The following is a 25,866-nucleotide window of genomic DNA, read 5'->3' as shown; positions in this document are numbered from 1 at the left end:
ACCACTCAGCTCAACAGCGGCAGCTACACTGATGCTCAGAGCCTCACACGGAAGTTACTGGCAACACAACACGGTTGTGTCCTAGGTGATGCTGTGGATGATGCACTATGTGCTTGTGAACACAGCGTAAAACAGCCTAACAGTGGCACCTGCTCACGCCATTTGACTTTGGACAATGTTCTTGTGGACCACCGAAAAAGTCACCGTGGGCCACCAGTTGAGAACCACAGCACTAGGGAGAGGGTGAGAGAACACAGAGGGGCCAGATGTGTAGTCACATTGGTCAGTGCCCTACTGGAAAGTACTCGGATACTGCAGAAACTACATAGACTAGGATGGAGCAGATTTTACTTTGGCTTTGCAATGCTTACATAGCGAAGAATGTACAGGGGAGATTCTCATCTCTGTTAGACTTGTGCAGATCCCAAGTAATTCCACTGATGTCACTGAAATAACAAAGATCAGAATCGGGCCCTCTGTCTCAGAATTAATAGGATGCCTCCATTTCCTGATAATCAGTTAATTGGTTTAAGGGGCGGCAGGCAGGGGAGAGGGGGGGAACCACTCCATCTCCACTGGGCTGGAGTGCCAACCCCTACTGCTGGGCTGTGGACAAACCAATGAGCCCAGGCTCATCAGTTAACCATGTACATGGTTACACTTTCACATCCCTATATAAAATCTCTGATTTATATCTGTAGGTATTTGCATATGTGGATGTGGCTATCTGCGGAGCCAGGCTTAACTGATCATGCAGCCCAGCAGGTTAGTATAACAAGGCGGCTGGTTGATATAGGGTATGTCTACACTTGCACCCTCTTTTGAGAGAGGGATGCAAATGAAGACATTCAAAATTGCAAATGAAACTGGGATTTATATATCCCGCACTTCATGTGCATAATCGCGTTATGGTGCTATTTCAAAATAGCACTATTTTGAAATACAAAACGCGGGTTAGATACAGCTATTTCGGGAGAACACCCTTCTTCCAAAATAACTGTTAAACCTCATTTTATGAGGAATAAGGGTTATTTCGAGGGAAGGATGTTCTCCCAAAATAACTGGATCTACACCGCATTTTGTATTTTGAAATAGCGCCATAACGTGATTATGCAAATGAAGCGCAGGATATGTAAATCCCCGCTTCATTTGCATCTCTCTCTCGAAAGAGGGTGCAAGTGTAGACATACCCATAGAGAAGTGTGTTGGAGAAAGGAATTGATCTCATTCTTAAATTAGAAAGCATACGTCTACACAGGAGCGTTATTTCAGAATAACTATGGGAGCATCTACACTGCTAGCCCGTTACTTCAAAATAATTTTGAAATAGCGGGCGGCATATTTCAGGTTTGTAAACCTCATTCCATGAGGAATAACGCCTCTTCCGAAATAGCTATTTTGGAATAGCAGTAGTGTGAATGCTCCACTCCTGCTATTTTGATATAGCTCCTCCCCCCGGACATTCAAAGTAATTACTCCCAGGTGCTTCCTGGGACTCTAAATCGAGGTAGTGCATCCACATTAGGGAGCCTGCCCCAGATTATTTTCCAGGTTTCCCTGTAGTGTAGATGTGCTATTTTGAAATAAGCTATTTAGCAGTATTTCTTTTGGAATACTTTATTCCCAAATATTTGTAGACGTAGCCATACTGATATACAAAAAGTATGAAGCACAAAGGTTTCACAATCACTGTCTTTTTTGAAATTGAAAAGGCGAATAACATTCAATGGAAGGAAGGGTTGTCTGGGGATCATAAGGAAGAAAATGGAGGCTAAAGCAGCGAAAAACACTAAGAAATGGAAAGAATGACATAGAAATGCCCTTGAGAAAACAGGATTTTAAAAGCCTAGTACAGAAAATTTAAGAGGAATGGCAAGAAAATTGGATTAATGAGAAAAAGAGGGAAGATTTTTTTCAATTGTACCCTAGAGTTGAGAATAATGACATACTTCAGAGCCTAGATAGGAAAAATGAAGTGATTTTGTTCAGTGAACTAATAGGCCATTGCAGCTTAAACAAAAAAAAAATGAATAGACACAAAGATGCCTGTGTGTGCTCTGTAAGACAGAAGAAACAACGGATTACCTTGTATAGGTTTGTGAGGGCTTATAAAGAAAGGGAAAACCCTTCTATGAAATTCAAATACCTGAAGATACCAAGAGTTAAATGACGTTATGAGTGGAAGTGGGGTAGCATTAGTGTTTCATTCCCAGAAGGACACAGCAGAGTGAGAGGATATAAATTGCTGAGTATTTAGGAATGACAGCAGGTGGCACCTAGCAACTGTTCAGTCTTTGCCATTAAAGAAGGGACCTTCAGGGGGAGAGTCTGTAGTCATTCTGGGAGGAGGTGAGAGGAGGAAGCTCCTGGACTGATTATGCCTAGGAATAATAGCCTAAGTAGAGAAGGACAGAAAATGGTTACTAAGACCATGCCTCCACTTGCCTCACCGAAGATCAATCTTCTGGCATTTGATTTAGCGGGTCTAATAAAGACCCGCTAAATCAAACACTGAGAGTGTCCCACTCCATGCCAGTACTCCTTGATTCACAAGGAGTAAGGGAAGCCAATGCTCCCATTGACCTGCCGCTGGAGTTGCATACCTTAAGCCAACCTTCAAGATCTAGTACAGACCTGGCTTGAGAGTGGGACAGACTTTGGTGCTAAGCCCTCACAGAAGGGCAGGAGCTAGACTTCCAGAAAGGGAGCAAGCCCTGGGAGGTGTTTAGTTATGGAACAGAGCCAAGAGGAATTGAAGGGATCTAACAGGGCAAGCCTGAGCGGGGCGGAAGTTAGGTTAAGTTTACTCATTCAATCTGGGATTTTGTTAGGGGATGCCACGCAAGGGCCCTGACGTTCCTGTCCCTGCACAGAGGCTGAACCTAGAATGATGGTGGGGGAGAAACTCAGGGGGGCGGCAACAAGGAGATGTATGGAACAGACCCTTGCTACTAGTTATATGGTTCCCGGGCTGGAACCAGTGTAGTGGGAGGGCCTGAGTACCCACTCTCAGTCTCCACAGAAGGTGCCAGGAAGGCCCCCACCCCCCGATATAAGGGGAGGTCAGTGGCAGCTACGCCGGAGTGAAAGTAATTGACAGGATTTACCTATACATTGGCAAGGTGTGTATGGGGGGGAGGAGAGGTTGGGCCCCTGGAAGGGGCGGAGCCCTGGGAGGAAGGGGCGGAGCCTAGGGAGGAAGGGGCATGGGGTGGGAGCAGACTCCACCAACCAGCCTGGCTCCTGCTTCCATGGTGGCCAGGAAGCTCAGGGCTGCAGTGGTGATTTGAAGGGCCCAGGGCTCCTGGCCCCTGCTGCAGCTGCAGTGGCTGGGAGCCCTGGACCCTTTTAAACCTCTGGGCCCCAGGGGCAGCTGCCCCTTTTGCTCCCCTCCCATCAGCTACCCTCCTGGTAGGGTCCGGCAGTGCTGTCATGGTAGCCATGTGGGTGTAACCTCGGGCGGACTAGGCTTCCCTTCATTGCCTTTATCCAGTGCCTTAAAAAACCCAACTCCCGTAAAAACAGAGCTGGAGACCCGGAGTTGTGTCTCTAAGGATTGCTCAGGGGTCAGCCACCCCACCTGCAAGTCCCCAAAAGAACTCAATCCATGCATTTAATTCAATAATTTTATAAAATATTATGATGAAGAAAACAAATAATAGTCTGATTTTACACCATCAGGTAATTATGTTACAACCCACAGCCATTATCCTCACAGTTACAATTAACATAAAGGAAGAAAAACAAATTCACATGTGAACCATTCTGTCCGCACAAAACATAGTAAGAAGAAACTGAGAGATCCCAAAAGCTTTGGTTTAGTTGACGTAGGTCTCAGTGTCTTTGATCATCCAATCTGCACAATTTGCTGAGTCTGAAACATCTTCCCTCCACTTGCTTGTAGGAATCATCTGGTAGAATCCAGGCAGACTCTTCCTCTGCGGTGGCCAGGCAGCTAGCTGGTTAACCAATCAGTTACTGATATGTCACAAGTAAACAGATTTAAAGAAAACCCGGTCACTAGAAAATATAAAAACTGAAAATGGCAAAACAGAAATGCCTCTTTCCCCATTAGACATTTAAAGAAAAGCTGATGAATCACGCTAGTTGAGAAAGTTAACTAGAACAGTTTGGCTAAAATCAAAACAACATTCAGAGCATCCCATTAAAACAGAAGTGATTTTTCCCTCCCAGTTTCCCCTTGCTATACTTAACATTGCCCATGTTCCCTGCTAGAGGGTTAGCACTAGTACTAACTAACCTGTTGCAGAATGCTGCAGACTGAGGGACAACAGCCTCCTTCCTGCTCCTGAGCTCAGCTTCTCACAGCTCACACGGGGCACATGGTCCTTAGGAAAGCAACTGCTCTGCCTGCTTGCCTACATGGGGTCTGACCCCGGAAAAAGAGAGAGACGTTATTGGAGCAGACCCCCAAACCACCACACCCCAGCTCTAGAAGCTAAATCTCTCTAGTAACAATGACCCAGACACAACTCACTCCTATTTCCTGCCCATGGGCCTCTTAAAGAGATATCTTCCTATTAGGGACATGGTTACACTGGACGCTACTGCCAGGGCCATCGATGGGGGGAGCAAAAGGGGTCACGATGTTAAAGTGCTGCCGTGAGGGCTCCTCTAAAGCACTGCTGTGACAGCACTTTAACATTGGCCAATGATGGGCTGGTGCCGGCAGCTGGTTCTTACCAGTACACGGTACCGGCCCATACTGGCCTACTTTCACCTCTGAAGCTGTGAGGCCAGGGGATCGAAGGACCATAAGGCTGAGAATTGGGGCCGGAGACTTGATTCAAGGATATTGGACTTTTATTTGCAGCTCCATTACCCAGGAAGGAGAAGGCTTACGTGATGCATAGCTCTTTAGCCAAAGGTCCTTTTTTAGTGTGCATCCTTTTCAGCGCTTATAGCTCTGAGGTACCCAAGGGTTTGCAGCAATCCATGGCTAAACTCCTTCTTTCCTGCCCACTGACGCACTACATGTTCCATAAGTCTCGCTCGCCAAAAATGAATATGATTGAAGGTTTCAAATCCCAGCAAGTGGGGGGGGGAAGCAGCCAGTAGGAAATGTTTACTTGCCCATTTTTGGAAAAAACAAATAAAAGTCTAAGTCAACATCAGTTTGTGTTTCTTTTGTAAATCCTAACATGGTAAGGCCTTGTTCTACAATTTGGTGTCCAAATGAAATGGTTCCAATCAGCCATATAAGTGGCTTTCAGTGGTGCTGAGTTCTGGAAAATGAAATTATAGAAATAATGGGATCTCTTAATATAGGAGGATCTTAAAGTAGCCAGGAGATTTTCCTTAGCTCTCTTGAGATCATTTTTTCAGGACAGAGTCTAGGCTTGAATATGCATGCAGTGCTGCACAGTTTGAAAAATCAATAATGGGGACATCTGTATTTTTGCTCAAGAGAAGGCAGCAGTGGTAATATATACCAAGTCAGAACACAGCCTTGTAAAAGCCCTCACCATAAGCCATAATGTTTCCCTTAATCAGTAAGGAGATGTGCCAGAGTAAACTTTGATTTTTCATTATGTCCCGTGTGAATTGTGATATTTCTATTTAGCACACTAGCATTTTCTAGGCTGCTAGCCAGACTGTAAGCTTGTGGTAGGAAGACATAGGTATACGGGTCTGAAGTGTCCGGTGTAAAGTCAGTCATCCATGTGTATTGTGCCTTTCATGGAAACCTCTGCAGGCACTTGGAAAATTTAGATTAGCACTAAAATCAAAGAAATGAAAGCTGTGATTTTCATGCATAATCATCCATCAGAAGAACAATGTTTAATACAACAGTGAATAGTTTTCCATATAAACATGTTGGGGACTGTCTGAAAAGAAAGGGCCTGATCCAATGTCCATAAAAGCCAACAGATACCCACTAACTAAAGGTATGTCAATGGGTTTCTGGTTAATTGGTGGGGGCTGGGCAGGTGGGGGGCACTCCAGTCCAACTGGAGCAGCCCAGTCTGAGGGAGTGAGGGGTGCTCAAGACCCCCTGCTTGCCCTGTTTAATTGGTCAACCAGTTAATTGAGATTTTACATCCCAAGTGTGACTACATACATGCCACCCAACCCAGGTACAGTAGACTTCCGATAATCCGGAACCTATGGCACCTAGGTGGTGCTGGATTATCAAATATGCCGGACTATCAGGAGGTACTATAAGATGGTTATATATATACTGTATACATTATATACTGTATATAAAGTGTTCTTAACCCTTTTTATTGTACATACTGTATACAGTGGTGTTTTAGTTTTTTTAAGCCTTTTTTACCCTTTTTGCTCGGTTCAGCTGCTGCCGCTGTTACCTTGTGACTCATTTTTTGCTGAAGCTCACTCACTAGGCTCTTGCCATTTTGATGCCGGACTATCAGGAGTGCCAGACTATTGGATGCTGAACTATTGGAATTTTACTGTATATGGTCACTCCCTAGCTCCATTGCTAGTGTGCTAGAAGTAACAACATGATCTTGAGGGTGTGGGCTGGCCACCCCCAGGGTCCAGGCTCAGGCGACTAATATGTTGTCTGTGTTGCAACAGCTGCTCTGCCCAGCCATGGCGGTGAGTGGCTGGGGTGCTAGTGGGGCTCAGGCCCCTGACCCCAGGCTTTGGAGGTATATGCCTTAGCCATTATGCCACCAAGGACCCAGCCAACTGCCCTGCCTTTAGCAACAGCCTTATCCTTCTTACCCTCAGGTGGTACCGGGTCCTGCTGTGGACAACCTTAGCGGTGGGTCTTTTTAGTGCACTAGCTGGAGCAGAGTGAGTCCAAGTCTGTCTGGGCTCCCTGCTCCTGTTGCAGCGCAGACCCCTCCCCCCCCCCCAGTGGGAATGGGCCGGAGATGGGGAAAGCAATTATCAACTCCACTCTAAACTTAAGGCTTGGAATTCTACTCAGAGAGGATAAAAGGTGCAGTAGTAGCTGGTCTTCCAAAGTGACCGTGCTTAGAGGAAAATCTGATTTGCATTGGGAGATTTTGTTACTGAAATAATTGTCTTACCAGGAAACCAACCAACGCTCATTCATGGGAACCTTTCCATTTATTTATTGGACTTTGCAGCCATCTGGGGCTTGATCCAGTGAGGCAGGGTTGCGTTTAACCAGCCCCCAGGGGAATTCCCCTCTCAGCAGTCGCAGCATTTCCTGACTGTCTGCTACCTTTTAGTATCAATGCAGTAGCATGTAATTTCTTCCCAGCGTGACAAATAGTGCTAATGTCACTGTACCAGTCCATGTGACCATGGAGCTATGTTACTAAAGGCAATGCAAGCTGCTGGATACTAGACTCCCACTCTCCTGTGACGGTCAAATGGGAAAGTATCCCCTTTGCAGACGGAGACTGTTTTATACAGGGCCAAATCCTAATCCCATTGAATCCAGTAGACATTTTGCCATGGTTGCTCGTGGGACCAGCATTTGGCTCATTTAGAATTTTTTCATCTACAATGCTAGGCGATGCTTAATTCTACTTCCATTGAAGTCAATATCACAAGCCATCTAGGATTTAGTGCGTTTTGGATTGGGCATAAGGGTTCCAATTTAGAAATGTCCCTCACCCTACCATTACATGACCAGAGCAGCCCCCGTGGGAGTTTAGGTAGAGTGGGCCAATTAATTTTCCCATATTTTTGTCCTGGTGCAAGGGTGAGGGAGGAGATGTGTTTACACGGCTTTAAAACTTCCCCTCAACAGTATAGCCAGTCTAATTTCAACCCACGTTCCCCTCCGGTATTGATAACAACCCCAGTGCTGGGCTAATAGCATTTCCAGCATCCTGAATTTAAATGGGTTTGGTGCCTCCAGTAAAGAGTCATTGGCAGGAAAAATCTAAGAGTGTGATGAAAACCAAAATGCAAAGAGGGTAAGAGATGTTCTCGTGGCTAAAACACAGGATCGGGGCTGGGGAGAGCTGCTGTCATAGACTAACCCAGTGATAGGCAATGTAGGCTAGTGAGTGGGCAGAATGAGTGGCCCTCCTTCATCTCAACGGGCCGCAAGATTGTAGTAACCAAAACAGTCTCCTGAGATAAGATAGTTTTGCTAACTGTGCTTGCGTGCCTAGAATTGGCGGAGTGTGCTGATGGAACCATAGCAGCACTCTGATTGGATGCAGAGGGATTCCATGGCGCTCACGGTCAGTGTGCTATGCAATCAGTACGTATCTCATTTCATGTGCCTTTGTTTTATGTGCATGTAACGTAATGGGAGGGGGAAAAATCAATGGGTATGTCTACACTGCACGCTTGTTTTGAAATAAGCAATTCCAGAACAGCGATGAGGAGTCCTGTGGCACCTTATAGACTAACAGATTTATTGGAGCTTAAGCTTTCATGGGCAAAGACCCACTTCGTCAGATGCATGTAGGTGCCACAGGACTCCTCATCTCTTTTGCAGATGAGGCTACCCCTGATATTTAATTCCGGAATAGTTATTCTGAAATGTGCTATTTCGAAATAAGCTGTCTACACTGCAGGGAAACCTCACAATTAGTCCAAGGCAGGCTTCCCTAATGTAGACGTGGTATCTCAATTTAGAGCCCCGGGAGGCACTGGAGAGAAAACTTAAAGTGGCCCTGGTAAGGGGCTATTTTGAAATAGCAGCAGTGGAGAGTCTACACATGCCTTATTTCAAAACAGCCATTTCACAATAGGTGTTATTCCTTGTAGAATGAGGTTTACAGATTTTGGAATAAGCTGTTCGTTATTTCGAAATAAGGGAGTGGCTGTGTAGATGCTCGCATTGTCATTTTGAAATAACGCTAGTTATCTCGAAATAATGGCGCAGTGTAGACGCACCCTACGTGGACAAAAGCAGTGGAATCTGGGAACCCTGCATGTGGACAACGGTAAAACAAAATGTCTCATGGGCCATGCATAGAACCCTAGAGGACCACAGGTTGCCCACCACTGGGCTAACCTCTCTGGCTAGGTTCAGAGGGAATGAGGTACTGAATTCCCCTTAATTTGGGCACCTAATTCCTTAAGGCAACACTGAAATCACCAGCCTCTGTGCCTCAGTTTCCTCCTCAGAGAATTGGGAGGTAAAAATGTTGCTGGATCACTTAGTGATTACCTGTTCTGTTCATTCCCTCTGAGGCACCAGGCATTGACCACTGTCGGCAGACAGGATATTGGGCTAGATGCACCTTTGGTCTGACCTAGTGTGGCCATTCTTACGATATTGGCTCACAGGAGTGTTGTGAGGCTTTAATTAATGTTTTGGATCATTCATAGGCCTTCGGCTGGAAATGCTGTGCTATTAGCACAGTGCTGGGGTTGTTATTAATACCAGAGGGAAATGTGGGTTGAAATTAGGACTGGTGATATTGTGGAGGGGAAGTTTTACAGCCCTGTAAACACGTCTCCTCCCCCACCCCTGCCTGCATGCATTACTGCACGGTGCTTGATTTCAGCAGATAACTCACTCTAATGAATACATGTCCAGCATCTCACACAGAGCGCTTGGCAGGACGAGCAGTTTGTTTGTGCTTTAACGACTCCCATGACACACCTGGGCAGCAGACAGCCCCGTGACTAATAAGCTTCTGTTATAAATAGCAAAAAGGTGCAAATAGAGAATTAAATTATCCTCTGTAACAGGACTATGGAGGAACCTTTGCAAAGCACTGACCAGCACATGTTATGGTCCCAGCCATTTTGAACAAAGGGTTATTGATGGGTACAGGGCTGTACGTAGGCGAGCACTGGACCCACAATAATCCTCCTCAGTGTCCTAGGCTCTGAGGCTGCCATCCTCACCCCCTGTAGGGTCGCCAGATGGTTTCAACAAAAATACCAGACACGCCTGACATGACATGACAATCTACAGTACATCTAATTTAGAAAATACCGAACATTTCTATTTTCTCAATTTGTTTCCCGAACAGAAAGCTCAAATACTGGACTGTCCGGTTCAAAACCGAACACTTGGCAACCCTACCCGCCCTCCCCCCCGCCCACAGGCCTTGCCCCCACTCTGCCCATTCCCTCTCACCCCAATTGCACCCCTTCCTGAAGCCTAGGGTTGCCAGGTGTCTGGTATTGACCCGAACAGTCCAGTATTTTCACCTCCTGTCTGGTAAAAAAATTCAGAAAATACTGGACACCTAAAATGTCCAGTGTTTTCTGATTTTTTTTCCTGGCCAGGAGACAAAAATACCGGACACCTGGCAACCCTAGTGCCTGAGCCCGAGCCCCCGGGTTCCCCCCCGCCCCGACACCTCCAGCCCCCCGCCCCTGGATACCCTGCCTATCTGGTTCTGCAGGGAAGCTAAGTTCTGGCTTAAACAGGAACACAAAATGGCCACCGGCAAAAAGCCTAAAGACCAAGGGGAAGCCTTCCCTGGGTCTTAGTGCTCAACCGCTCCCCTGTTCCTATCCCTGTTCTAACTCTGCACTCTGAAAGGGGCCATGCTGTTTTAATTAGGGTTACCAAGTAGTCTAAAAAAAAATACCACACACACTTGATCGGGAGGGGGGGGGGGGCAAGGGACAGACCGGGAGGGGAGCGGGCTGGCTGGGAGGAAGGGGGAGGCAGGGAGGCAGAGCTGGCGGGGGGGGGGGGTCAGGAGCAGCAGGGCTAGGCGGGGAAGATCCGGGGAGGGGCAGATGACAGGAGCGGGGCTGGCCGGGAAGGGAGGGGGCGGGGGCAGTAGGGCTGGCCAGAGGAGATTGGGGGAGGGGCGGCCGGCAGGAAGCAGAGCTGGTGCCAGGGGGGAGGGGAGGGTCGGGCGGAGCGGGGCTGGTGGGACGGGGGAAGTCGGGCGAAGCGGGTCTGGCGCAGGGGGAGCGAATCGGCCGGCGGGGAGCGGGACTGACTCAGGCATGTGCAAATTCCAGGGCGCTGCCCATCCCGTGCACATTCCCGGCGAAGCAAGTCCGGCTGCAGCTCCACCATGTGCTTGACCAATGCTCAGGAGCAGGGACTGGGCTTCCCCTCCTCCTCAGATGCAACCAGAGGCTCCCTGCGCCGATTGCACCCCGCTTCCCAGCCACTTCCCCCGCCCCCGCCAGGCTTCCGTCCGGCTCCCCACTGGAAAACCAGAAAATACTGGACATTGCACATATCTGGTATTTTCTAAGTTTTTTTTACCAGACAGAGGGCCCAAAAACCAGACTGTCCGGTAGAATACCGGACACCTGGCATTCCTAGTTTTAATGCTGTTTTATTATTATTATTATTATTATTATTTTATTTTGCTTAATAAGTCTCGGAGTCCTTTTTTTTTTTGCTCAACAACTTTGGTCCCCCCCCGGTTTTTTCCTCAACAGATTTTTTCCCCCGGTGTTTTTTTTGGTGGGGTTGGGGGGCGCTGTTCAGTATTTTTGGTTCAACCATTTGGCAACCCTACCAAAGCCCCCACCGCTAAGCTATGCTTCCTGAGGCCATGGCCTTCTGCTTCCTGCTGCCATGGTGAAGCAGAGCGCAGCAGGCTAGGAGCTGAGTGCAGCAGGTTGGAGCAAAGCAGGCTGACAGGTTACCCTGGCTCCCGCCTCTGTGGTGAGTGCCATCCTGTATCAGGCCTCCTCCGGTAACCGCCTGAACCACATTGATTGTCCCTTTTACAGGATAGTTGAGGCAGCTGCCACAGAACCCCCACAGTGCCGGCCCAGGGTGGCTGCCCCAAACCATCCTATGAATGGAATGGCTCTGAATGGGCTGATGATCCAAGACAGGGAAGTTTACAGCAGGAAATGGTCACGCTGGGCAAGCAAAGTTTATCTTTACATCATACAGAAACTCCTTTCTGGAGTGCTGGTCCCGTGGGAACTGCATTAGCAAGGCAACCCCAGGGCCGAATGCTCAGGGTCATAGGCCTTTGCATTAATGATGATTTTTAATAGGTGGTAAATGCCCCCAGCGGAGGAAGCTTACCAGTTCCGGTTAACTAATAGAGGCTGCAGCAGCGCCTCACCCACTCGGCCACTCGCTGCTCCTGCAGGTTACATGCTGGCTGCCTGGGACCACCAGAGCCCGCAGCTAAGCCTCCCCGGCAGCGGGACTGGCAGCAGCACTTGCCGGCCCCGCTCTTGAGGAGGCATCACTGCAGGCTCTGCAGTATTAAGCTTATATAAACTTAATCCTGCAGAGCCCACAGCGCGTGTAATTGTGGATTTTTAGCAGTCACACAGTTACCCTGCCACAGTGGTTAAAAAGGTCAGTCCCACTCCTGGGTCCCAGACCCCTGTTCCGCCCACTATCCCGCAGTGTAGGGGTTGCGGTATCTTTTCTTGCTTTTTCTCAGTCTTTGGCCTGCTGTCCCTTTGGCAAAACAAAGCGGTGTTGGGGCTGATGCCCCAGCCAGCCAGGGCTGAGTAAACAGTCCTGCTCAGCCATCGGCTGAAGTTTCTGGCCATCTCGGGGGGAAGAGAGCCTCCAAACACACCCTGTCAGAGCCCCTCACCTCCTCATGCAGCCGTTGGCAGTGCTGATGTTGTTCTGCTCAGCTCCTTTGGTTCTCCCTATCAATTGTTATTGTTACTTTTACTTCTCCTTGCCCTTCTCCCAGGGCCAGCCTGGGCCATTTAGGCGGCCCGGGTGCGCGGCACATGCGCTGCCCGGCCTGGCCACGGCCACTGGCGCGCAGCCCAGGGCCTGCCCTCGGGGTGCATGGCGCATGCGCTGCCCAGCCTGGCCCAGCCACCGCTGCTGGCATGCAGCCCGGGGCGGGCTGTGCCTGGCCATGCAGGGCCCCGTGGCCGTGCGGGGAAGGGCGCTGCTGGCCGGCACCGCGAGGATGGGGTTAGGGAGCTGGGTGTGCGGCACCTGATGGCAGCTATAAGGGACACTGCACGCCCCTTACAGCTGCCATCAGACACCCCCCCATAGGTTGGCACCCTGGGCAGCTGCCCGGCTAGCCCACCCCTTAGTCCGGCCCTGCCTCCTCCTCCAGTGGAAACCTTTTTAAAGAGGTCCCAGGGCAGTCTGAAGTCAGCTCATATTACTGTTAAGGGGGGGAGGGATAGCTGAGTGGTTTGAGCATTGGCCTGTTAAACCCAAGGTTGTGAGTTCAATTCTTGAGTCAGCCATTTATGGATCTGTAGCAAATCTGTCAGGGATGGTACTAAGCCCTCTTGTGAGGGCAGCAGATTAGACTCAATGACCTTTCAAGGTCCCTTCCAGCTCTATGAGATAGGTATGTCTTCATAATTTTTTTAATTGATTTATAGCCACCCTGCCTCAGCTGCTTCTAATTAAGGAGGGCAGTTGCTGTTTTTCCCCCCCAGAGCTGCCTTTCTTCCCTTCTATCAAGCCCTGTCACACCACATTTTTACATCCTCAGTGTTCACCTCCGGTCCTATGGCCTATGGAGGGTAAGCACTCTGGGTCTGCTCTGGAAGTGACTCTGTAAAACACCTTTGGCCTCCTCTGTACTGAGAAAACGAGGCGTGTTTAGCAAATGTGTCAATTAACATGTTGTTACACACACCCTGTAGGACCAGTGGTAGACAAAGAGAGGAGTGTTTAAAAACTGGCTAGTCATGGCCAGTGCTAGGGATTCTGCTTCCATTGCTCAGTCACTAGGGTTGATCGGGACTAGCTAATACAACACCTTTGAATTTGTCTACACTGGGAGCAAAGTGATGTGTAATAATATGTCAATTAGCATGTATTAGCTAACACTGATGTTAGCCACAGGTGTTAGCCAGTGGAGCTCCATGATGCACCATTGCAACTCATGGTTGACTGCATATGCAGAAGGCTATGACCCAATGTAAACAAAGCCTAAGAGTATGTCTTCATCACAAAGTTAGCCTCAGCTGGGTGTGAATTACCACGCTGTACAGCCACCATCCTGATAGTATGTCCTCTTTGGTGCTGGTCTCAGCTGTGATTGCTGCTAGGACTTCAGGAAGCACATCCCAGAGTCCTTTGGCAATGTCGACTCAACTCACCCGTTTTCATTTTGAGTAGCTTCCAAATTTACTCGGGGAAACCCCCGTATTTTTGGTTGAAAATTTTCAAAAGATTATTTTTTTTGGTCAACATTTCACATGGGAAAATGTGGGTTTGCCAGCCTCTGCTGTTCTACAGCGGTAGTTGTATCCCTTCCCTTCTGTATACACGGGGGTCTGTTCACCTGGCGGTTGGCCCTGCTAGAACTAGAACTTCAATTAGTGCAACTGTCAGTACATATCTTTATGCCACCTTTTGAGTTCTCTCTGGTTTGCTGAGTCGTGTGTTCCCATTATTGCCAAAACCCCTTTGTTCTGTTAAGCACTTTCCTTCACTTCCAGAGATTCTTGTCAATGATTGACGTTCAGCTCCTTGGGGGAGCCTCATTCATACAGTTCATTGAGCTGTGTGGTGGCTTCTTTAATTATCTTGAATTTCTTCTTTTCCCGTGCAGCAGTCAAGCTAGAATTTCACTTTTTATTTTAAAAATGCCAGTTGTTCTCCCTTTATCCTGATCATCTCTTATGGTAGAGGAGCAGTCAGGCTCTCTGTTATCCATGCAGTGCTCTTTGGATCATAATTCCCTTGACAGCTGCTTTATCTGCAGTGTGTCAGTCTCATCATATGCTAGGTGCGTGGGGAGTGAGTGGCGATATTGATTCCACATATTAGATCCCTTACAATTTGGTGGCGTTCTCCTGGTTTTTCTGAGTATGCCTTTCCTTTGTTAAGGGATTCTATCTCCATAAGCAGAAGTTGTCTTCTTCCTGTAATTCTCCCCTAAAGCTATCATTCCTTCCTTTTGACAATAGGAATGAATAATCAGTTGGCAGCATAATTCCGTATGATTCACTCTCTTCGTGACATTTTTCTTCTGGTTCACCTGCCTTGTGGGTGAATAGCAATGTGGTAGCTCACAGCCAAACGTAGCACATTAGTGATAAGATAGAAAGAGAAATACCATTGGATAATTGGAGCATTCCAATAAAATACGATGTAAAATGTGTCAACACATTTTAGGCAGCATGTCTGTACCAAGGTGATTAAAATAACCTGGCCTGTTATTACCACTTTCTGTAGCTCAGTACACAGAAAACAGTCACTGTATTTAATGGGGACTGAGGAATTTGGCAGCTCCAAAGGCTTTCTATATTTATCTCGGGCTCTCGGATGAGAAAGATTAAAAGAAACACAAACATTGATTTTTCAGCCACTAACATCCTTCTTAACAACAGAGCAAAGGCAGCAGTCATTGTGAATGTGAAGTAAGTATGTAGGTGTTGGCTCATATAGGATCATATGCAACCTAGTGTGAAATGCATTTTAGGATGTTGGAGATGTTCATGCAGAAACTCCTGTGTAACATCCAGTTACCCCTCAGCAAAAAAACCATTTCTACGTGGCACGATGCCATGCCAGGAGAATCACGGACCGTAGTCAGGCAAAAAGGTGAACCAGGTGAATTCAGACTTCTCTGATCCGACCACTAGGCTATTTCACCTTCTCTAACTTGTCAGTGTAGATCAGTGAGTCCATGGAGTAAAACGGGGATAAAGTCAGATTCAGGCCCATGAAATGCAGAACTGTAATTAGTCAAACTGAATCATCTTTTCCCCCTCATGCTTACTTGGGGTAGGTCTAGACCGAGCTGGACTGACTAGACCAGTGTTCCCAAATGGTGTTCTGCAGAACCCCAGGGTTCTGTGAAGTGAAAATAAGGGTTCCGCAAGAAAATTCTATTAAAATAACATTTTATTATTTAAAAAATAATATTTAAGTATTTATGAATTTTATTGAAAACAATTTTCATTTGTGTTTGCCACGATAAGTGTCCCTGTGTAATGCCAGCTTAGCCAGAGAGTGGGGACGACGATGTCACTGCTCAGTGCTGCGCCTGTTATATACCACCGTAAATCTCCAAACTTACTCTCAGGGATCATGGATCATGTGGGTGACTATATACAAATGTACTAGGGCCGTGTTGGACAAAGTTGAAGCTTCAGCTGTCAAACCAGTTGCTTATATGGGAGTGCACAAGCTGTGCTCTCATGAGTACTTTACTTCAATATAGTAGCATGATTTCTTGTATTTAAAAGTTTATAAATATAAATTGACTATGATAGATTAATCTACATATCTACAATACATAACAATAATACTTAGGTCGATAATAATAATATGACAAGTGAATAGTATCTTTGTACACATTAAATGTGATTTTTGTTTTTAAATATGTGCAATTAAACTAAATGTTGATCTCATGACCTTGTTTAGCATTTGTTTATTATTATCCTTACTTATTTGTGGTCTACTTTTTCAGCTCCATATATTAAACTGTTATTAGGGGTTCCGCAAAATTATTTGCAATTTAAAAGAGTTCTGTGGCCAAATTCAATTGGGAAACACTGGACTAGACCAAGACACATTGCACAGCAGTGTAGTGCATCTATTTTAGGGATCTAGCAGTAGTGGCTGCAGCAGAGACCAATCGGGAAGCTGAGCTGTAACATCTGTGCCACCAAAATCCCGGACACTGCATCTTATTTGGAAAAAAAAAACCAACCAGACAGAGCGTAGAGATTGAAAAAGAGGAAATGTCAAAAAAAACCTAACATGTGATACGTCGATGTATGCTATGGGTTTGCATGGGTGTTAGCTGCACCTCTTTCATGTACTACTTGCTGGCTAAGAATGCAAGAGGACTCCATGCTTATAAAATTAAAGTGGCTCTTTATTAAAAGAATTATTTACAGGAGCGCTGCAATTGCAGCTAGCATTCAAGCCATGTATATCCAGACTGACTTCCTCCATTCTCTTCCATCCTGCAAATTGTGCTCTTCCCGCCAAGTTCCATTCATCACTGAAACAAATGTCCCCAGTGTCCCCTCTTTCTGAGGCTTGCACATGCCTGTGTGACTGTTGTAGTAGGGCAGACACAGAATGAGCTGAATGTTTGCTTTTGCTTCCGTTGTCAGGCTGTGAAGAGTTGCTGAAGGATGTGCTGGCTGTGGAAAACCCTGGTTATCGGCACTACGAGACGCAGTATGTGGATTACTACTACCAGGTAAGAGATTTGCTGGTTCTGATTCTGGCTGATGGACTGAGAGCACTTTCTGGCTGATGTATAGAAGGATACATCCTCTCGCTTTGCACCTGGCCTGCTGCTTTTTCCTTTACAGAGCAAAAATGAGATTTTGTCTTTGATGCTGCTTTAGCTTTGCCTGAAGATTAGTGATTTATATCCAGCAGAGCCTTCCATTTGTGGAGTGTGGCCTCATCTAGTACTATTCACACTTGTGAGTGGTTTCTAATGTCGGTGCTCTTTTGCCCATTAGAGGGTGTCATCAATAAAGTGGCTGGCACATCCTGACTTGTGGAAGAGAGCCAGTCGCAAAAAGAGCTGTGCCGTGCAAGCACTGCTGGGTGACAGGGTTATGTCTACACTGGCGGCTTCTTGTGCCAGAAATATGCAAATGAGGCTAAGTGTGGAATATCGCCGAGCCTCATTTGCATACCTAATGAGCCACCATTTTTGCAGAAGAGGCTCTAGCGCCAGAAGGTGCGTCTACACTGCCCCTTCTTGAGCAAGAAAAACCCTCTTGCGCAATGCCGCTACGCTGATTATTTTCAGGAATAATGGCATTGCGCAAGAGGGGTTTTCTTGCGCAAGAAGGGGCAGTGTGGACGTTCCTTCTGGCACAAGAGCCTCTTCTGCAAAAATGGCAGCTTATTAGATATGCAAATGAGGCTCGGTGATATTCCACGTTTAGCCTCATTTGCATATTTCTGGCACAAGAAGCCGCCAGTGGAGAAATAGCCCTGAAGTTTAAGGAAGGAACAGATCTGGGCATAAAAGCTGGCCCACATGCAGACTTGCCCCTAAATAACTGACTCGTTTACAGGTAGCTAAGTGAGTTCAAGCAGTTGAATTCTGTGTGCACACAAGCCCTCGGTAGAATTCATTGCATGGGCTACATCACGATTTGTCAGTGGCTGAGAATCAGTTGCTGTCAGTGCAGCATCTGTTTGCCTAGATACAGTGTTCTATGGGTTCATACAGGTTCAGAGAATCATTAGCTCCGTGGAACTCCGATAATGTCAACAGGGATAGTGAAGTCATCGCAAGGTACGATGCGCGGTGATGCTAGGTGTCTGATAAAGCTAAAGCAAATAAGTCCCATGGCCCGAGCCCCCTCTTAAGTGAGTGTATCCACCGGTGGCAGTACTCCCTTGAGGAAGGACGACTCGAGGTCATCGCTGGGAAGCATCTGGTTATGCTTCTTCTGTTGACTGTCACAACGTTTGTCCCTCAGTTGATTTACTGTAAGCACTTTGCCATGACACTCGATACAGCTCAATGGCATTGATTGAAAGCCGAGAAAAGAGCCATATAGTAGGTGTAAACTACGCTCAGACTTCACCGGGCCCTTGGCAATGTGAGGGAAAACTCAGCTCTGCCCCTCCCATAAGGGTGTGACATCAGATGGAAGGGGCAGGGCTAGAAGTAGCCAGCCCTCCATGGACTGCACTTCCCCGGCTGGTGTAACCACCACCAGGCGGATTTGAACCTGGGACCTCTGGAACTGAGTATAGGAGCCTCTACCCTCTGAGTTAAAAGTCAGCTGGCTCCCAGCCCATGCTGTAGAGATCTTTTGACCTTAACTGTTGCGGTGGTCTAGGTGCCACTGCAAGGTAACCACGCTAGGTGTGTGGGTTACACTAGCCCTTAGTAGCACCTGGTCAGCACCTCAAGAGCCTCCAGCGGCAATTTTAAGGGACAGGGTCTCTGGCTGCTGCTGCTCCCTGGTGATGGCAGCCTGGAGCACTGGGCCTTCTTAAATTGTGCTGTTTGCCCTCCTGTGCCCTGGTTGCCAACAGCCCTGACCACACTGACAAACTGAGCCCTTTACACTGCCATCGTGGTGTAAAGTAGCCTGAGTGTAAATGAGAATCTGTCCTGTTACCTTCACCTGAGGATTATTCAGGGGTGAAAGTAATTTACATTTCTTACAGGTACTGTCCTACCACAACCCGCCCCCCTCTTTGGGGGGACCTTAAGGCAGGGAGGATATTGCGATACAACAGTACCTATGAGAAATTTAAGTGTGGGGTGGAATGCGGGGGCCCCAGAGCCGAAGATTGGAGTGTGGGGGTGCAGGAGTCAGGAATGGGATGTTGAGGGGCTCAGGGCTGGGAGTGCAGAAGTCAGGGTTGGGGGGGGTATAAGGAGGGGCTCAGGGCAAGGGGAATATGAGGGTGCAGGATTCGGGGCAGGAGTGAGCATTGGGGAAAGGGCACCATTTTGAGGGTGTGGGGGCTGCAGCCATACAAACCAGGTCCCTGCTGTTCCTGCTTCCTCTGACTAGGGAGGTCCGTTGGTAAGAAACATTTTGTTCTCTGAGGGTCTGTAAGATGTAATTGTTGAAATCACCCTAATGACTTTGTTCCCAAGAGAACAATGTTATTTCCCCAAGGCAGAGAAGAGACCTGTTGCTGTTAGGGTTGCCAACCCCTGGAGTCACCAGGAATTAAAAGACGTAATCTTTAATTAAAGATTAATATGCGAAACCTCCAGGAATACATGCAGCCCAAACTGGCAACCCTCCTTGCTGTGCTGTGAAGCATCTGTTACGTGATCTCTTCTCTCTCAGCCAGGGTGCCTTCTGCCAGCATGAAGGTCAGGCCCCCTTTCTGCAGTGGCTACTTGCAGTTAGAAGACACGAACTGGATTGGCTTTAAAGTACTAGCACTTTGGCTTTATTGACATTCGAGGGGATCCTGGAAGGGAATCCTCTTTCAGAATGAGGCTTTATCTACATAAAGACAAGTGCAAGGCAGCCCACCGCATCTAACGTTTGGCGGAACAGCAGGATCTAGTGGGGCAGTGGATGACCTTCCACTGTTGGGAAGTTCTGGTTAAATAAACTGCCCCCATCCCACAAATCCCTAAAATATATCTGTTTCTTGAAACCAGGGATGGAAAAGTTCCAAACACACATGGGTGTATTTCAGTAGTCATACCAGTAACGCCCCACCCCGATCTGTACACACTGCCTCGGTTGGAAATGTTGATCCTCAGCCAATGAGAGCTGCGGTTGCCTTTACCTGTGGAGGCGCAGGTAAATGTAGCAGCTGTGGCCTACCAGGGGCATGTCGCAGAGCAGGTCCTTTTGATCACGGCCTCGCGTGCGCATTGCCCATTCTGCCACACAAAGGCCCCTCTCAGAAAATGTAGGCCGCTGACACACTCTGAGAAAGCATAACTTGTAAGCGCACAATGCAGCTTTCAGTGCATCAAAGAACAGGGAGGTGAGCATGAAAAGACAGAACACAGCTGCAAGAGATAAATAAGACTCTCTTGACTGGTCCTTGAAGGTAGGGAGGTAGGCATAGGGAGATAAGATGCAACTGCCATGCACACTGACCATGCCTGCACCCGGCACTGTCCACGGGGCCATCAGGTGGGCACCATGAAAAATCCTATAGGGCAATATTGCACATTACTTCATTACCAGCCTATCAGGCCCAGCCAGGGAACAGACCCTAATAAGGTACCGGACATCATGTTATGTTATAAAACTCCCTCGACCCCTTTGTTTAGGGAGGTTCCGTGTATTGAGGGCACATGTCTTTTTGCCCGGCTGAAGGATTGATCACCCTGAAGCTGCCTCCCCGCCCTTTGAGGCAAAGATAGGGGTGTGCAAGTTCTGAGTGTGCTCCGAGTTCTAGTGTGTCTTTACGCTGTTATCGTTGCTGGATTTGTAAGTATTGCTTAAATATATTAGTTATTGGTTTAGATAATAGTTGAATTGTGTTAATTTCACTGTGCAATTCTGTAGAGTGTAACTGAGTTCTATTAACCACACTGTGTAAATTGTATAATCTTGTGTTGTGTAGTGGTGTTGTATTTAGGCCAAGTATAAGTGTTAGAAATAGAAAGCCAGGAGTTGTTAAGTTGTAGAGGTAGATTAATGACTAACTCCACCAGCTGCCCTAAAATAACCACAGAGGGGCTGGCTGTGGACAGAGTTTTTATTATCATTATATTGGCTTTGTTTTTGTATGTTTTGCTTGCATGCTGAGCTGCCTTAAGCGAATTAGAAGTAGTGATTTGATATAATCGAATTATAATCACAAAGTTTGTAATCAGTTAAGTGCAGTTTGGTTCAGTTTTTCCCTCCTGTAAAAGCACTAGGCAATTACTTGTTAAAAACTCATTTTAAAGTCATTTGGTTTTAATAAAAGAATCGTTTTGCTTAATAAAAAATCATTTGTTTCCCCATCATCCCGTAGTTTTCAGTGGGTAGTCGGCTTTAACCCCTGGGGGCTCCCATCACATCACTGAACCAAGTTGCGACAGGGCTAACCTTCGGGAACTGGACCTGGCTCACGGCCCGGTATTTACCCACCCCTGGGTTAGAGTCTGAAGGTGGCTCTGGTCTGTGCTTAGCACTAGGGCCTGTTAATGGCCTTGTGCTAGGGTTAGGGCTGGGGCCAGGAGGTAGAGCCAGGCTAGGATTAGACTTGGAGCAGGTAGGTGGCTCTGGGCTGGAGAAGAAATTGGTAAAGGATCATTCGTTAGGGTTAGGACTGGAGCCCATAGGAGGGTCATAGAGGTGCAGCACAGAATCTCACCCTGGGAGCCTTCCCACTGTGTTCTACAGCTTTGGGATCTGTTCCCCTATGGAGAGAGAAGGCAGAGCATGGTGCGTTTCCCGCCCAGCTAGTCATCTGAATTGCTTCTGCCGAGGGCCTCGTTTAGGTTCCATGGCATTCGTCTTTCCTGCAGCAGAAATCAAAACTTCCGACAAACGATTTAATGAGCTGTCGAGGCTGGTGTGTTTGTCAGGACTGTTTGTTGTGGACGAATTTTCCCTGGGTGGTTCATATACCAGCCCAAAGCAGCCTCTGCACAGGGCCCAGTAGGATGGAAGGACCTTATAGCGCTCAGGCACTTGGAGTGCAAAGCCGAGAATATGCTTTGTCATAGCACTGCTGAGGTTTACCTAAGCTAGAGACTTTGGTGGGTCCAGATCCTACACTTGATGCCGGCTCCTGATATTGAGCCACAAAGGTTACTCCTGCGCAAATATCCTTGGAGAGGTGAGCGTGTGGATCACCTCCCTCATGCTGCTGGGCTAACCACACCTAACGTTTCTGAAGAAGGGATTGACCCCACTTCCCTCTTCCCTTGGGAAGTGGAATTCTCACCTGCCCAGGGACCCGCTACGACTGCAGACACGGGCAACATTTAAGCCGTAATGTTGGTTAGGGTAGGGCAGAGTTGTTGGTGTTTATTCGCATTGTTGTTTCTTTCTGAAGAACAATGGTTTGTTTTCTATCTGGGCCACGTAAGAATGAGGACACCCTTATCTCTTCATTTCCTTGTGTCTCAACCTCCTTGGTCTTGTAACCGGTGATGCAGACGGCCCAGTCTTCCTTGCAATCTGGGCACCTGTACAGCTGCTCAGGAGAAATTCAAATGCCCCCTGGCCAATTAGCAGAGCACTTCCAGCTAGGTTTTTGGCTCTACTGGTGGTGCACATTTGCACATGCCTCAGTGCACATACAATTTTATTCTGCACATAGATGGAAAAGATCTGCACATGGATGGTAAAGATTAGAGGGAGCATTGACAGCAGCATAGTATTCTTAACCAGATTCTTTGTGTTCAGACAGATGCGGGGTAGACATTATGAAAGGACAACTCAGGAATGAAAAAGCAGGTGATTTTCAAAACTTGGGGACTTCCTCAGACTTGTACAAGGGCTGTAAGCTACCTCTGTACCACTGCCAGGGGGGGTTTGAAGGCAAGCAAAGTGCTCTGTAAGCATGTCATTCCCAGCCTTGGGACCATGGGAATGCTGTGGGGATTTACTCCCTTCAAAGCAATGCCAGAAAGGGTCTGTCTACACAGCAGCGTTATTTCAAAATAACATACTGTGCGTCTACACCGCAAGCTGTTATTTCGAAATAAATGGTGAGATGGAGGGCTTCTTACTCCGACTCTTGTAACCCTCATTTCACGAGGAGTAAGGGAAGTTGAAGGAAGAGTGTTCTTCCATTGACTCCCTGCTGTGTAGAGAGCGCCTAAAGCTGCCCCCGTCCAGCCCTGCTTCCGGCAGCTGATTCTCCCATCTTCCTCCTCCTGATCTCCCCCGGCCAGCTTCCCCCCCCCCCCGTGCAGCCCTGGTTCCACCGCCTGCCCTCTCCGATCTCCGCCGCCGGACAGCCCCGCTACCCCCAACCCTGCTTCTGCCGCCCACCCGCCCACATGCCCGGATCTCCACGGGACAGCCCCACTCCCCCAGTCCTGCTTTCACTTCCCGCATCTCCGTGGGACAGCCCCGCCGCTCCCAGCACTGCTCTCGCCACCTGCCCGCCCGCCTGCTCAGATCTCCATCGGGACAGCCCCGCTGCCTCCAGCACTGCTTCCTAGTGGCCAGTTCCTCCCTCCCTCCTCCCAGCCCGCTCCGCTCTGCTCCCCTCCCGGCAGCCATGCTGAGGCCCAGTATTTTTTTCCCGCGGCCTGGTACCGGGCCGCGGCCCATAGCTTGGGAAACGCTGATTTAGACCATAGTGTGGACAGATTGCACCTGGACTGGGAAAAATGCACTTGCCAGGTCCAAAATGGGCTGTTTTGTGTCATGCTTCTATGGAAATCTTGCTGGCAGTACCGCGGCGGGAGGGGCAGAGTGGTTCCCAAGCAGCTGTCGCATAGACAAAGGGCTAGACAAGGGTGGGCAATAATTTCAGAAGTGGTCGCGGGCTGCCCCAGAAGGGGCGGGGCCTCGGGCGGAAGGGGCGGGGTTGGGAGTTAGCCTACTAGGCGGTTTGCTTAGCCCAGGTTCCTGCCCCCTGAGTTCCAGCCAATGGAAGGGGCGGGACCTGGAGCGGATGGGTCGGTGCTGGGGGCTAGCCTCCTCCCAGAATTGTCTGAGATGGAGCCTTAGCATTAAAGAAACACCAAAGAGCTCACAGCTCCTGGCCCTGCTGCTAACCCATTGCCTGGCAGCCACAAGCCTGGAGCCCTTTCAGTTGCTGCTATTTACTGGATTCCTGGCTTGTGGCTCCAGGCGGCTGCGAGGCAACGCGTTAGCAGTGGGGCCAGGAGCTGTGAGCAATTTAAAGGGCTCGCAGTTCCCGGCCCCGCTGCTGATGCATTGCCTAGGAGCTGCTGGGGAGGCAGCCCTTTCAGCTCCTGCTGTTTGAGTTAGCAACAGAGCCAGGAGCTGCCGTGGGCCAGATCAAAGTGCTAGGTGGTTCGGATTTGTCCCGCTGACAGCATCTTGCCCAGCCCTGGGTTAGATTCACCTTCAGCAACATCTAAGCACCTGCCCTGCCCATGACAGACAGGATACCATGGCACAAGCCCTCCCCCACTCCCCTTCAGAGGACCCAGCTGGCAGACTTCTGTCCAGCTGGGTGGAAGAAGAGAGGCTGATGTGAAGCTCTCTTGGAATTTCATGTTTTAGGTGCAATTTTGAAAAGGTTCACTAGATGTCAGTGTAAGACCGACCGAAGGCCGGTGAGTGAGCGCCTCTTGGAATGACACCCAGCTGGTGATAAAACACTTGCGCTTTCTGTCCCCTAGAGAAGAGAAGAGAAAACAGGTTACTTTTGATGTGCACAGGAATCCTGGCCTGTCCCCAATAGCAAGAGTTCCATGCCCCACAACATACTGGCTCCTGTCAGGCGGCCTGGATTCAGTGAATGCCAAGACTCGGTGGCACAGGCAAGCTGACAGGTACTTCCCACTGCTGCAATTGAGGGATGCCCCTCTAATTCTCTTTGCACCCTCCCAAGTGCACCCCACTTCTACCTCTCAGGGTGCAGTTAGGGGAAGGAGCAAGAGGCATGATGCATGAGCTCTGCAGCTGCACTGAGGGGGGCTGGAACAGGACAGTAAAGGCATGTCTAGACTACAGTGGGTTTTTTTGAAAGGAGATATGCAAATTCGGTGCTAATTTGCATATCTTCTTCCGATCGCTTTTTCGGAAGCAGGTTTTTTGAAAGTGAAAGTAGTCTGGACGCATTTTTTTCGGGGAAAACCCTTTTTCGAAAAAACGCTCTTTCTAAAAAAAGGAGGTTTACGTGGTTTTTCAAAAAAGGTTTTTTTTTCCCGAAAAAAACGCATCCAGACTACTTTCACTTTTGACAAAGCTGCTTTCGGAAAAGCGATCGGAAGAAGATATGCAAATTAGCACCAAATTTGCATATCTCCTTAAAAAAAAACCCATAGTCTAGATGTGTCCTAAGATGTTGGGGCATGAGCCATCTCCTTTAATCCACCCACAGAGGTTCACTTCTGCTAACCCTGGTGCCCAGCTAGCTCCATTGTCACCGCACTGAGTCATTTAAAGTCATGGTCTGGGGGAGGAAGGAGGAAACATGATACCTTTGCATCACAACTTCCCTTCTCAGAAGCTACCAGGGGGTTGCCTTGCCCTCGCCTCCCACGTGCCCATGCTGCACAGAGATGCCCAGTTTCAGTGCAAAGGTGGAGGTGTGAGAGGAGTTGGAGGCAGTGCTGAGAAGGGGGGTGGCATACTCAGGAGCGTAAGAGATGCCAGCTGCGTACGCATGTTGAGACAAACAGGGAGGAAGAAACTACCGAGCATCCAGCTCTTCCTCTACCCCAATTAGGTGCAATTAATGTGACCTGATATTTAAAATCCCCAGGTAGCGAGGGTCTTATTGTGGTTCATTTTACACCTTCTGAAATGGTCTGTTTTTACATTAACAATGGCGATATTTCAGGCTTTGCCAGAGGCAACCGAGCTGTCTTCTGAGTGAAAACAACAAAACATGCAGAACTCTAGAACTTTGAAAAATGGTGTTTTGTGTGTGAACATGAAATTGTAAACGTAGCGTCCTTCCAAGTGCAAATGACCATTTCACAGGGATGTGTCACCAGAAAAATACACAATCGTCATGAAATGGCC

At 48.1% G+C, this 25,866-nt stretch overlaps 1 protein-coding gene across 1 annotated transcript in view; it reads left to right on the top strand.

The window, feature by feature from the left end:
• RAB11FIP4 (RAB11 family interacting protein 4) overlaps positions 1-25,866 on the top strand; it is a 295,826-nt gene that overhangs the window by 103,670 nt on the left and 166,290 nt on the right. The window contains exon 3 of the mRNA XM_075903842.2: positions 16,897-16,985. Within this exon, the coding sequence (XP_075759957.1) occupies positions 16,897-16,985 (89 nt within the window). The remainder of the gene's footprint in view (positions 1-16,896; positions 16,986-25,866) is intronic.

This window comes from Pelodiscus sinensis, chromosome 20 (assembly GCF_052426305.1).
Source record: "Pelodiscus sinensis isolate ZL-2025 chromosome 20, ASM5242630v1, whole genome shotgun sequence".
Lineage (NCBI taxonomy): Eukaryota > Metazoa > Chordata > Testudines > Trionychidae > Pelodiscus > Pelodiscus sinensis.
Note: the sequence above shows the minus strand (reverse complement) of the source record. Positions and strands in the feature narration are given on the sequence as shown.